Source organism: Pipistrellus hanaki, assembly GCF_964339955.1.
Source record: "Pipistrellus hanaki genome assembly, chromosome: 5".
Taxonomy (NCBI): Eukaryota; Metazoa; Chordata; class Mammalia; order Chiroptera; family Vespertilionidae; genus Pipistrellus; species Pipistrellus hanaki.
In genome coordinates this window covers 21,545,350-21,558,583 of record NC_140507.1, presented here as the reverse complement: position 1 = coordinate 21,558,583, position 13,234 = coordinate 21,545,350, and the positions used below count along the sequence as shown (strand labels likewise).

Here is a 13,234-nt window from a genome sequence, read left to right as displayed (position 1 = left end):
TTTTCAATGCACTCTGGTTATTATGTTTGGTAGCGGAACATTTCCCGTCCCCAGAAAGGTCATTTACAATAGCGTACGGCAGCTTCTGCCCACCTTCCATTTCATATTTTTTTCTGAGAATAACAGAGAACTCAAACATTCATCCATATGCATTGGAAGCACTCTTCTGCCCTGGCATTTGCATACAAATATATAAAGCAACTTAAAGAACTACAAGGCAGCTCTCCATCATCACACCACATCCGTTGATTTTTCAAAAGCCATTTTTAAGTGGCTTCCAGTTTTATTAATCTTAGATTCTCTCTTTCTTGAACGTGGGGAGGGGTGGGTCAGGGAATTTTACTTTTTCACTTTTATTCTTATAACCCTCAAGAAGCTATAACATTTGACAGATCTCAAGTGTAGAGACCCTCTAAACTCAACCCACCCATGATTGGATTCTTTTTCAGTGGCCATGTAGCATTGAGTAACTTCAGTGTGTGGTTAATTAGGCTTATCAAGGCATTCCACTGGAGATGATTTTTGTTACATTTTTAAAAAATCTCAAACCAAGATCAATTTCTATGTAATTTTTCACTCATTGGCTCAAATTCTGCCATAGGTGCTCTTTTCCCAGGCACCTAATCTACTCACAGAGCCTTTAATATGCATGATGTCCCAGATTATAATCAAATCTAGATCTTTCTTCTGCGCTTCAAATCCAGATATCCAACTGCTTCCTTGAGAGTCTCGCTGTGAGACTGGATGTCACACATGCCCCTCAGACTAAGCAACTTCCGGAGTCTTTCTCCAGTTTCGGGGAAGTGCCCCATTATGCATCCATTCTTATAGCAAAATCCTGGGAGTTGTCCTTGACACTGCCTCCATCTACTTCTTCATTTTCCCCTCAATTTAGCACGAGTAGGTCCTAACCATTCTTCTTCTACAGTGTATTGCACTCTCTACTGATTGTCGCCATCTCTACTGCTGCCACTGGCCTAGAGTACAGCCATGACCTCCTAATCATCTCCTTGCTTTCACTGCTGCTCACTTCCTGCCCAGCTCAATGACCCCACGCTGCAGAACAACCAGAATGAACTTTGAAAAAACAAACCTGATCATATCTACTCCCCTCAAAATCTTTTAATGGCTTTCGATCCATCTTTGGATTAAGTCCAAACTCCTTATGTGCAAGGCTCAATATGACCACACCCCTAAATACCTCCCTAGTCTCTTTTTCTAACATTTTATTATGAGAATTTCCAAAGTTGAAAAGAAAATTACAGTGAATAGCCACTGAATGACCCACCTGGACTTTACCATTTTCTACTTGCTTTAGCTCTATCCATCTATCCATCCCTTAATCATCACCTTAATCTTTCTTGGTTTGGGTGCATTCTTAAGTAGTAGGCTCCAGTCTCATCTTCCTCACACTTCCTCTAGTTCCCTACACTCCAGCCATGGTATCTTGCCATTCCTTGGATCTGTCCAACTATTTTATATCTCTGAGCTTTGTACAGATTTTCCTTTTAACCTGAAATGCCTTTTCCTTTTAACCTGAAATGCCTTTAGCTCTTGTTAATTCCTGACTCAGCCTTTAGTTTTCAGCTTAAACTTTCTCTGAATCCCCAATCTAAATTAGATCTGCCTTTCTGCTTTACATATGACCTCAGGCACCTTGTGCTTTTCCTGAAGATCACTTACTACAATTGGTAACCACATACTTATTTGCAAATTTATTTAACATTTACCTCCTCGGCCAGACTGAAGGCACCACGAGGACAGAGACCATGTCTGAACTGGAACATGCTGGAGCACTATGCACAAAGTCAGTTAACATTTGTCCAAGGACTTAAAGACAGAGTGAATGTGCCTTTAATTATTGGAAGGAGCTACATGGAATAATTAGTTCTAACTTTAATACACACAAATAGTATGGGTTTTTAAGGCCTCCAAGAGAAGACAGAACTTATTTGCTACCAGAATATAACCAGCAAATACATTAAGGCAAATTAATTAATGGCAAGGTCCATGGTTAGTGGCTGAGCCCCTAAGACACTGTGGTGGGTTTTAGTGTGACCTCTCTCCTACTCCCACCAGCCCTTCTCTTTAAGATAAACTCAAATCAAACAATTTGAGGAAAAACAGTGCTTACTATGAAAATGCAGTGTAAGTAATAATAACAACAGCTATAATGTATTGAGGACATTTATTGAGGTCTGGCTTTATATTAGGCACTGTATTCAGTGATTTCCCAGTATTAATTTTTTTCAGTGGATACAGGTTCTACTGTTACTCCCATTTTACAGGTAAGGAAACCCAAACCAGAGTAGTTGTTTTAAAATGTGTTTTCCAACTTCCCCTTCTAACCAGATTGCCATTCCTATAAACCCCACCTATTCCCTCTGTGGCCTCATTTGGGAGTAGGAAGATTGATAGAAAAAAATTTTGACAGCTCTAATAGAGAGGGATTTTCAGTTGGTTCTGACAAGTCTAAAAATATAGAAGGAAAGCCACATGTAGATCAGATAGGTTTGAGAGATGCGCCTCTGTTTAGGGAACTCAGGGTTCCACATTGGGGAAAAACCAATAAAACGAGAGAGAGAGAGGGAGAGAGAGAGAGAGAGGCACTCCACATTGGAGGAAAACCAATAAAACCAGTGTGTGTGTGTCTATTCCAACCCCACCCATGCTTTTTCTCACATATAACCCCTATACACACTTTCAAATGACCCCTGCAAAGAATTCTACCCTAGATGAGAATACAATCCTAATAAAAGAGTAATATGCAAATTAACCATCACTCTGCTCAAGCCAGAGCCACCAGCCACACCCACCAGCCAATCAGAGTGAGTATGCAAATTAACCCCAATCAAGATGGCTGCAGGCACAGAGAGCAGTTGAGAGGTGGCGACAGAAGCCAAGCTTTCCACACCCCTGGCCGGCCTAGGCCACCACTCAAGATACAAAGTTTCAATTATAGAGGATAAATCCCAAGAAAAATGGTGGCAGCCATGGAGTTGGAGAGAGCAGGCTGGGGTTGCCCCGGGCAATGGAGGAAGCAAAGCTTTCCACCTGTCCTGGCGGGCCTCGGCCTCCACTCAAGGATACAAAGTTTCATTTATACAAGATACATGAACCCCAACAGAAATGGCGGCAGCCATGGAGTGAGCAGGGGGCTTGGCTCCGCTCCAGGCTACAAAGTTTCAACTGTAGAAGGTAAATAAATTCCAGATACCAGAGCCTCTGCTTGGGTCCTTGGGGGTGTGGCCAGCCTGCAAACCACCACAGGCCTCTTGCCCAGGCTGCCCCACACTCCAAGGGAACCCCCACCCTGATCGGGGATACCCTTCAGGGCAAACCAGCTGGCCTCCACCCATGCACCAGGTCTCTATCCTATCTAATAAAAGAGTAATATGCTATCATATAAAAATTGACCATCACTCCAACACACAATAGCTTCCCCCATGTAGTCAAAGATCCTGCCACCATGTGGACATAAGATGGCCACCACAAGATGGCCAGCAGGGGAGGGCAGTTGGGAGGCACCAGGCCTGTAAGGGAGGGCAGTTGGAGACAATCAGCCCTGTAGGGTAGGGCAGTTAGGGGTGGCCAGGCCAGCAGAGGAGGGAAGTTGGGGGCAAACAGGCTGGCAGGGGAGCAGTTAGACATCTATCAGGCTGGCAGGGGAGTGGTTAGGGGTTGATCAGGCTGGCAGGCAGAAGCAGTTAGGGGCAATCAGGAAGGCAGGCAGGTGAGCAGTTGGGAGCCAGCAGTCCTGGATTGTGAGAGGGATGTCAACAGTTTGACATCCCTCGAGGGGTCCCAGATTGGAGAGGGTGCAGGCTGGGCTGAGGGACACCCCCTACCCTGAATTTCGTGCACCAGGCCTCTAGTTTATACATAAAGACAAAACCATTGTGCTCTTCCCCATAGCAGTAGCTCATGGTTAAAGAAAATTGAAGCTGTGCAGAACTTCCTAATGGAAGGGACTGTGGTGGGTCCTCTGACAGTCTTGGGCTTGAAGACAAGCTCTTGCCTTGATTGTCTGTGTGACCTTGGCAAACCAGTAACAATCTCTGGGCCTCTGTTGCTGTTTCATTATTTGAAAATGAAAATAACAGCACCCACTTAGCTGGGTTTGGCTATATTAAAATGCTACTACAAAAAACTTAGCACAGTGCTTGGATCATAGAAGATGCTCAAAGATGGTAATTTTAAAAAGGGAGGAAAAATAGAAAATGGTAGGAAAGGTGGTAATTTTAATGCCCAGAATAAGAGTCATAAGAATTTTTTTTTATAAATACACCCATACATTTGGGGGGGGGGGTGCGGGAGAGAGAGAGAGAAGTGGTCTTGGGTAAAAGTGTCCTTTGGCATTTTCATTGCTCTTAGCTAGATAAACTTGCAGGCAGCTACCACTTACAATGCAAATCGAGCTTGCAGTCCTTCACACTAACTACACAGCAAAGCCCTTTCAGCTTTAAATAGAGCACTGCAGTGTGGAATGATCTGAGCACAGCGAGGAAAGCTCAGAGACAAATGGGAAGGAGATCTTGGAGAAAAAAATCTGACATATGTTGGCAGGTAGGAAAAATATCAAAAGAGAGAGGAGAAAAAAAAAAAAAAAAAAGCAAAATCTGCAGAAGGACCTGGATGCTAATTCTTCAGAAAGTGGGTTTAAGTTAACAAAGGGGAAGAGAACTTTGGAGCAAACCCCCAATAAAGTGGATTTTAACGAAGACTATTTTCACCTGGAGCTCTTTCAAGCTGTACCAGCGCCTGTAAGGTATTCATCAGGAGAAGAGAAACTCTTCCCCCTCGGGCCAGCATGACTGCATGGATGTGCTCTAAAATGAACCAATTAAGACCATAGAGAACTTCCTGCCTTAAGTAACTCGTGCTTTTTTTAATGTCTAGGTCTAAGAGAGAGTCAGAGACAGAGAGAGTATCTGAGAGGCTGATTTAGAAAGGTTTGGGAAAGCTCTTTGCCTTATTTTGGCTAAATAAACCCAGGCATTTTGTTCAGAATCAATTTACCAAAATGCCATAAGATAGGAACAAAGATCAGGCACTCTCTAGGGTCCTTGTGTAATCCCTATACACAAGGCCCCAACGTGCCCATCTTCTCAGCTCAGTAAGTTTCCTTTGCCCGCCCCCGGAAGCATTACGCAATACAGCGGAAAGCATGGAGGCAGCCCTCTTTCTTTGTTGCCACAAACAGAAGTGGTGTCCCCCATAAAGCAATCAGACCCAAGGCCAACTTCTCTCTTGGATGCCAGACTCAGACACAGAGCTGATAATATTCTACCCGGCAGCTGAGTCAGGGACAAAGCGCTAAGACTGAGGATGAACATCTTACATCTACACTGTCACCATGCAAATGACAAGGATCGGCGAGTATGGGGCTTGGTTGTGGGGGAGGGACAGGCGGACTATCTTAAAAGCCATTTCTAAGCTCCTGGAGGCCAGAGCTCATACAACTCTGCTTAATCTGCTGGCGCCATGGAAATATTAGGCGTGCTGTTCTCCAATAATGATGATGAACAGAGAACGTATTTTCAGTAGCGCTAGGCAGTCTTTTTATCTAAAACTTCCAAGGATATTGATAGAAAATGCCAGCTTTCCCCAAGTTGAATCTTTTTATTTCTTTCGGAGCTTGAACCCCCATCCCATTTGTCTAGTTATTTTGATTTGTTAAATACCATAGATCTTTCAGCACCCAAGAATAATAGTCTTACATCCACACACCTTGCTACATTTTCCTAAAGCACGTTCGCACACATTTTTTTCCTCACGTGGAAATGACCATGTGATAATGCAACACTTTACATGAGTGGTTAAGGATAAAGGCCTCCAGGTAGAAAATGAAAGCAAAAATACAAAAGTTTTGGCATTTAAAAAAAAACCCCACACAACAAAAACCTCCACTCTATTCCCACACAAAAGGCAGAATGAGTTCCACCTGCTGACTTTTCTCTGCCTGCCGCGTGCACAGCACCAGGCTAATACCAGCACAGGCTGGGAGAGGGAGAGGCGACAATTCCACCGCCTGGCAAAGCTCAGCTTCCTGAACCCTCTCGCTTTCTGCTTGCTGGCTGTTGATTCAGCAGAAACTCCTGCTGCAGAATCCATAATGGGGATTTTTAAAGGCCCCACTCATCGCATTGCTCGCCCCACGTGTCACACCAATTCGCTCGCCAGAACACCGTTTCCCCAGCCACCTTTTCATTGCCTGCAAATGCACTTCCAAGGGGAGAGGGGCTCGCCCTTCGGCCAAGGGCCTTTCGGGGGTTTGATTGTCTGAGCAGGTAACCGTGCCTGAGATGAGCCTGCAGGAAATGAAACCATGCCCTCTCTGCAGCCACTGGGAGATGCATCGCTCGGCTAGGCTGGGCTCAGACCCGCGGTCCTCTGGGCCCCTTCCTTCCTCTCTCCCTACAAGACCCCCTGCAAACATCTCGGGGGAGAGGTCATCTGTTTTCTGGGGGTCATTTTGCCAGCTGGGAGCCCCACCCTGAAAAATCCCCGAGGGCCATGTTCGCTCCCGCGGGCGCCGGGTCCACCTGCTGCTGAACGCCGGGCTCGCCAGGCGGAGGCCGGATGGATGAATGTGGGGCGCTCCGGCTGCCGCCCCAGCGAGCCGAGCCCCCGCCCCGGCCCCGGCCCCGGCCCCGGCCCCGGCCCCGGCCCCGGCCCCAGCCCCGGCCCCGGATGCGTCCCCGCCACCGCGCGCCCTGCCGCCCGCGGAGCACAGCGATGACCCGCAACTCGCGCCGCCCGGCCCCCGCGGCGGAATGCATGCGGCGGGGCCGGCGTTACCTTCGGTCGCATAGCTGTGGTCGCGCAGGAAACTGTTGTTGATTTTGCGGGTATCAATGTCCTCCTCCATTGACAGCAGGCTTACTTGCGTGGGAACCAGAAGCCGGCAGACAAGTATCCATGATCCCTCCCCGCAGCCAGGCTCACGGGAGAGGGGGGCAGGGGAGCCGGTGGGACTGCACCATGGTCCGAGCCTGAGGAGGAGACGGGGAGGCGGAGAAGAAAAAATAAAAATAATAAAAATAAAAACCCGGCAATGGAGCTGTCACCTCCTCCGCTCGGGATCTCTCCGAGGCTGCGGCGGCTCCGCCCGCGGAGCTCCGGCTCCGATTCCCGGCGAGGATGCTGCGCCGCCTCCGGTGCCGAGATGAGCCGCCGTGCCCCGAGGGGTCTGGTCCCGCCCGCCGCCCCGGAGGCGCTCACCAGCCGGGCTGGGGAGATGCCCAACAGGTTCTCCTCGTTGGCAGTCGCTCCGAAATGCAAAATAGAAAAAAGAAGAAGAAAATCCCTCCTCCCCTCGGGAGAGGGGGCAGCCGCGACAAAATGGTGCCTTGCTGGACTCGAGCTGCAGGGCGAGATGGCAGGGGCAGGATGCAGGCTGGCCGGGCCCGGGCGGGGGTGCCTGTCCCACGGGAGGGCGGCTCCAGCTGGCGGGCGGAGGCTAGGAAGCCGGCGGGGCTGGGCAGGGCGCTGCGGCCGGCACAGCGCACTCACCCGCACACCCACCGCGCGCACTCCTGCTGCGGCTGCGGTGGCTGCGGTGCTGCTGCTGCTGCTGCTGATGGTGGTGGTGCTGTTGCTGCTGCGGATGCAGGAGGCTGGAGGCTGGAGGCGGCTGGTGCATTAAAGGCGAGGCTCCTCCCAACCGCGTCAGCAGCCCAGGACTCTCCCAGTCCCGGCGGTGGCTGAGGCCGAGGCTGCGGCTGCTCTCTGCGGCAGCCAGCGGGGCGCACGCAGCCGCCACCGGCACCTGGGCAGCCAGCCGCTGGCTTGCAGGCTCAGGTGAAAAGCATGGACGCGCTCTCTCCACCTCCCCCTTCCCATGCCCCGCGGCCGAGGGCGGTGTTTCCTCGGCCGCCCCCAACCCCCCTGGCTTGCAGGAGGGCTGTCTCCCGACACCTGCGCTTCAGGGGGGCAAAGAGAAGTGGGCTGGCTTAGGTAGGCAGGAAGTGGGCATCCAGGTCCCTTTTGCTCACCCCTAGGGGATGCATGCAGCATGCAGTCCCTTGGTGGAGTTAAAGGGCAAGGCCTGGGATTGCAAACGTCCACAGAGAGGACGGGATGGGAAGAAAGTCTCTCAGCGCCCAGCTGAAGCCCTCTGTGCTGGGAATAGAAGGGGAAACAGCGGCCAGAAGTTTTCTACCATCACAACCGACTCCTTCATTCAAACAGCCATCACGGCAGGCATTTGTGTCTACACAGGCAGAGGGAAGCAGAGGGCTGAGTTCTGTATGAATCTAGCCAGCACAGTCGGTCTGAAGGTCTGAACGGTGCCCCTTCCCTCACCCTGGTACTTTGTTTTGGGGAAGTGCTGCAGGTCTTCCTGTGGGTTTTGCTTATGAAGACAGGACACCGCAGGGCTGGCTTACATTTGCTCTCAACATGCCGGGTCCCTCGGAGCCCTGTGCCCACAGAGAGCCACTGCCACCCGGAGGGAATTTCAAAGATCTGGTGAATACAAAAATGAGAGGCCCGTCTTTCTACTTCAACGAGGAGGAAAATACCGAATCCCCCACCACCTTCTACCCTGCTTCCCCAAATTGCAAATTTCGTACTTGAAAGCAAAAGCCGACTGATCGTTATTGTCATGAAGCCAAAAATCATTAAGTCACTGGAAAGCCAAGGTGGGAAAGACATTTCCCCGGTTTCCTCTTGTAGAAGGGATTCGTTTCCACGGGTGCCATTGTAGGAGGAGACTTAAGCAAACGTCTTGCTCAGTTAAGCTCTCCTCGAGTTTAGCGAGATGAGCCCAGAGGGACCTGTGAGTTAATTATGTACATACAATGCTTCGGCTAACACCATTTAGAAAGTATTTGAAGTTAAAAAAAAAAAAAGTGGGGGTGGGGTGGGGGAGGGGGGAACAAGTCCTCAACTGAGGCTGGAAATTGCCATTAGGTTTCCATGAAGAAGAAAGAGATGCTCTGGCAGGTAGGAAATGGAATTGTCCCCTTCTCCTTCTCCAGAAGGACAGATAGGAATATTCTTTGATACGATTGGAGGGAGTTCAGCTTGCAAGAGAGTCTGAGTCGTTCTTATCGGGTGGTTAAGTCTTATGTGGTTGTTTGACTATTTGTTCAGAAGTCACATATGACATCCCAGTAGCAGGTGAAGACCAGTGCAAATTGATGGAATGCTCTTCAGCACCAGTTGCTGAGCTGGGTTTTCCATGTGACAAGCTGTGTCCTTCACCAAGGCTCCAGTAGTTGTAGACTCTAGTTTCTCTTGCAGATTGCCACAACGGGGATGGGGAGAAGGGGTGGAGGGAGAAAAAGCTAAGTTCATCTCAAAGCAGCGAGAAGATATCTTGCTTTGAGTTGAAATGAACTTACACTGGAGGCTTTGGGAAAGAAATCACATTTGGGAAATTCTCCCTGTCATCTTCCTGGAACATGTGCTGGGCTGGAACAGAGCTGCAGGATGAATCAGGTAGGCCCAGGCTGTGCTTGAGGAATTTTCCACTGTAACCAATGAAAGGAATGTCCCCGCCATAGATCAGGTCTCTGGGCTTGCTAAATTTGCTCTTTCATGTTCCCCGAAAAGTTCCTCCTGCATTTATTCAACAGTGCAGCCCACCCTCCCTGGAGACAAAAGTTCTGGATTAAGTAGATTCAAAGGTTTCTATTTTGTGGATCACACTTTTCCACCATGAACAATGGGGAACTGGCCCCTCCACCCAAAACCAAGAAAAATAAAGCTTTTGGTTTGGTGCTTTCACACAATGACTCGTGTAAAAGAGGTAAGAGACTGAAGGAAGCCTCGTACAACAATCCTTTAGGCTGGTAAGAGCACTGCATGGACCATTTCTCAGACTTGCTGACCTGCTTTCTGTTCTTCCAACATATCAACTTCTTTCCTAAAGTGTTTGGCATTTGCACTTGTCACCCCCTGTGTTCCTTCCTTGTGTTCCTGGCATTCCTCAGCATCTCAGCTGAACTGTTCCTATTTTATTGAGAAACTAGAGGCCTGATGCATGAAATTTGTGCAAGAGTAGGCCTTCCATCCCCCGGCTACTGGCACAAGCTTCCCTCTGGCACCCAGGACCTGGGCTTCACTAGCAGCCCCAGCTTCGTCTGGAAGGATATCTGGTCTAATTAGCATATTATGCTTTTATTATTATAGACTAGAGGCCCAGTGCATGAAATTCGTGCGGGGGGTTGGGGGGTTGTCCCTCAGCCCAGCCTGCACCCTCTCCAATCTGGGAATCCAGGACTGCTGGTTCCCAACTGCTCGCCTGCCTGCCTGCCTGCCTGCCTGCCTTCCTGATTGCTGCTAACTGCTTTTGCCTGCCAGCCTGATCACCCCCTAACCACTCCCCTGACAGCCTGATTGATGCCTAACTGCTCCCATGCCAGCCTGTTTGCCCCTAACTACCCTCCCCTGCAGGTCTGGTTCCTCCCAACTGCCCTCCCCTGCTGGCTATCTTGTGGTGGCCATCCTGTGTCGACATGGAGGCAGTATCTTTGACCACATGGGGGCAGCCATCTTGTGTGTTGGAGTGATGGTCAATTTGCATATTATTCTTTTATTAGATAGGATAGAGGACCTGGTGCATGGGTGGGGGCTGGCTGGTTTGCCCTGAAGTGTGTCCCGGATCAGGGTGGGGGTCCCTTGGAGTGTGGGGTGTTCTGGGAGAGGGGCCTGTGGTGGTTTGCAGGCTGGCCACGTCCCCCAGCAACCAAAGCGGAGGTCCTGGGATCTGGGATTTATTTATCTCCTATAATTGAAACTTTGTAGCCTTAAGTGAAGGCCAAGTCAGGCCAGGGCAGGCAGAAAATTTGGCTTCTTTCATTGCTGGGGAAACCCAAGCCTCCTGCTCTCTCTATGGCAGCGTTTTTCAACCGCTGTTCCGCGGCACACTAGTGTGCCGCGAGATGTTGCCTGGTGTGCCGTAGGTGCAGACAAGAATTTTATAATTTTTCACTATTTTGTTTACTTAATATTTCATAATAAAGTAATTATAAAATACTTTCTTTGTGTTTATTTGATTCCTATTCAAGAGAATTACTTTATATATAGTCAATATAGGCACAGAGTTAAATTTTTTAACATTTTCTAATGGTGGTGTGCCTCGTGATTTTTTTCATGAAACAAGTGTGCCTTTGCCCAAAAAAGGTTGAAAAACACTGCTCTATGGCCATAGCTATCTTGGTTGGGTTAATTTGCATACTCTCTCCTGATTGGCTGGTGGGTGTGGTGTAGGTACTATCAAATTGCATATTACTCTTTTATTAGATAGGATACTCTATATGTTACTATAACATAGTGTTCCCTGCCAAGGTTCAAATATCAGGCAAAGCTGATTTTAAGCTTTTTTTTTTTTTAATTTATTTTATAAATTTTTTACAGAGAGAAAGGGAGAGAGATAGAAAGCTAGAAACATCGATGAGAGAGAAACATCGACCAGCTGCCTCTTGCACACCCCCCACTGGGGATGTGCCTGCAACCAAGGTACATGCCCTTGACTGGAATCGAACCTGGGACCTTTCAGTCCACAGACCGACGCTCTGAGCCAAACTGGTTTCGGCTGATTTTCAGCTTCTTATTGTGAATGTGAGCAAGTTACAAGATCTTTCTAAGTAAGCCATGTGTTATCGATGTTTTTTAAAAAAATATGTTTTTTTACCGAGAGGAAGAGAGAGGGATAGAGAGTTAGAAACATCGATGAGAGAGAAACACCGATCAGCTGCCTCTTGCACACCCCCTACTGGGGATGTGCCCACAACCAAGGTACATGCCCTTGACTGGAATCAAACCTGGGACCTTTCAATTCGCAGGCTGATGCTCTATCCACTGAGCCAAACACTACAAATTAGAGAGACAAATACAGGGTATTCCAAAAAGTGTATACACACTTTAACAGCTGATAACTCCCACTTTTGAAAATGAAATGTATTTTAATAAACACTGCCTTTAGAATTATTCAAAGTGTGTGTATACATTTTGGGGAGACACCCTATACTTCATGGAGTTACTGTAAGGATGAGATGAGATAATGCTTAGAAAGAATACATTACCATTACTCACTGAGTATTTACTATCATCACCACCATCAATAGTAAACCAATATTTAAACACCTACTACATCAGCTGCCAGGATAGGACTGGATGCTCAGCACCATCAAATGCATAAGACGTATATTCCGCCTCTGCTACATCATGGAACTTGGTGTCTAATTCACAGTTTATGTAAAGGGGGCCACAGGCTTCAAAGGGGTCAGCAGAGGACGCTCTGAAAGGCTGACCTAATTCAGGCCTTTCTGCTTGACACAGAAAAGGCCAATTACAAATACACAGCCTTCTTACGTTACACTATTCAGCATGACAGCATTTGGACATGTTCTTTTTTATCACCCTTGTCATGGGCCCCTTCCCCCAAAACTCCCCATACCCTCCCCCAAGTTAGATTAGTGCTGCCCACCCTGGAACCTTTTAGGTCATCCTGTCCAATTAGCACATTAAATATCTACAGTTTTATTAAAACCTTTGACCTCACCCAGTCTGGAGATTCTTAATATAGGCTTTAGGTGTCAGACAGTCCTGGTTTGTGTCCCAGCTCAGGCATTTATGAATTTCATGACCTTTGGCAAAGAATCTAACATCTTTGAGCCTCTGTATTTGCAAAATGGAAGAAAAAAAATAATAGGAACTACTTCATACGGTTGTTGAGTAGCTTCAGGGACAATGTAAGGAAAGTGCTTACTATAGGCTTGGCCCATTGCCAAGCCTCACTAAACTGTCAGTTCTTTCTAGTAGTGGCTCACTGGGGTCTCCATCTGCAGAGAAATGGAGAGACGCACTGCAAGTCAATCATTCATGTGAACAAAAGTGACCCAGAAACCTGAATTTTACTACCTATCAATCCATCTTAATGAGCAGCTAGGAACTGGATGCATGAAATTTCACCCTTTTGCAAAAATCCCCAGGTAAGCCACAAAGGCCTGTGCAAATGGAAGGAATTAGGATGATCCTCTCTTGATTTTCACATTTTGTCTGTGCAGAACTTATCACGTGTCTCTATTGAGGAATCTCGTGGGATTTCCCTCTAGAATCACTAAGCGTCGAATGCACAGCTCTCTGAGTTGGTGTGTGTGCTGAATGCCCAGAGGATGACCTCTGGAATTTCTAGCAAGGTTTGCAATTCCTCTGTGCATGTTACAACATGTAATGCCACATGAGTGATTCTTTAATGTGGCATTTAATCTAGGGAAACAAA

General features: G+C 48.0%; 1 protein-coding gene across 5 annotated transcripts in view; it reads right to left on the bottom strand.

Annotated features, from left to right (window-relative positions):
• The window catches only part of PPP2R2B (protein phosphatase 2 regulatory subunit Bbeta), a 352,055-nt gene that overhangs the window by 210,964 nt on the left and 127,857 nt on the right, over positions 1-13,234 (bottom strand). The window contains exons 1-2 of one of the 5 annotated variants that reach the window (XM_084883170.1): positions 7,516-7,761; positions 6,802-6,995 (exon numbers count right to left, since the gene is read on the bottom strand). The exons of 1 other annotated variant lie outside the window; for it this stretch is intronic. In XM_084883170.1, coding sequence (XP_084739296.1) covers positions 6,802-6,871 — 70 coding nt within the window. In that variant the 5' untranslated portion in view covers positions 6,872-6,995; positions 7,516-7,761. 3 more of the 5 variants (XM_084883169.1, XM_084883166.1, XM_084883168.1) reach the window with 3 other exon arrangements.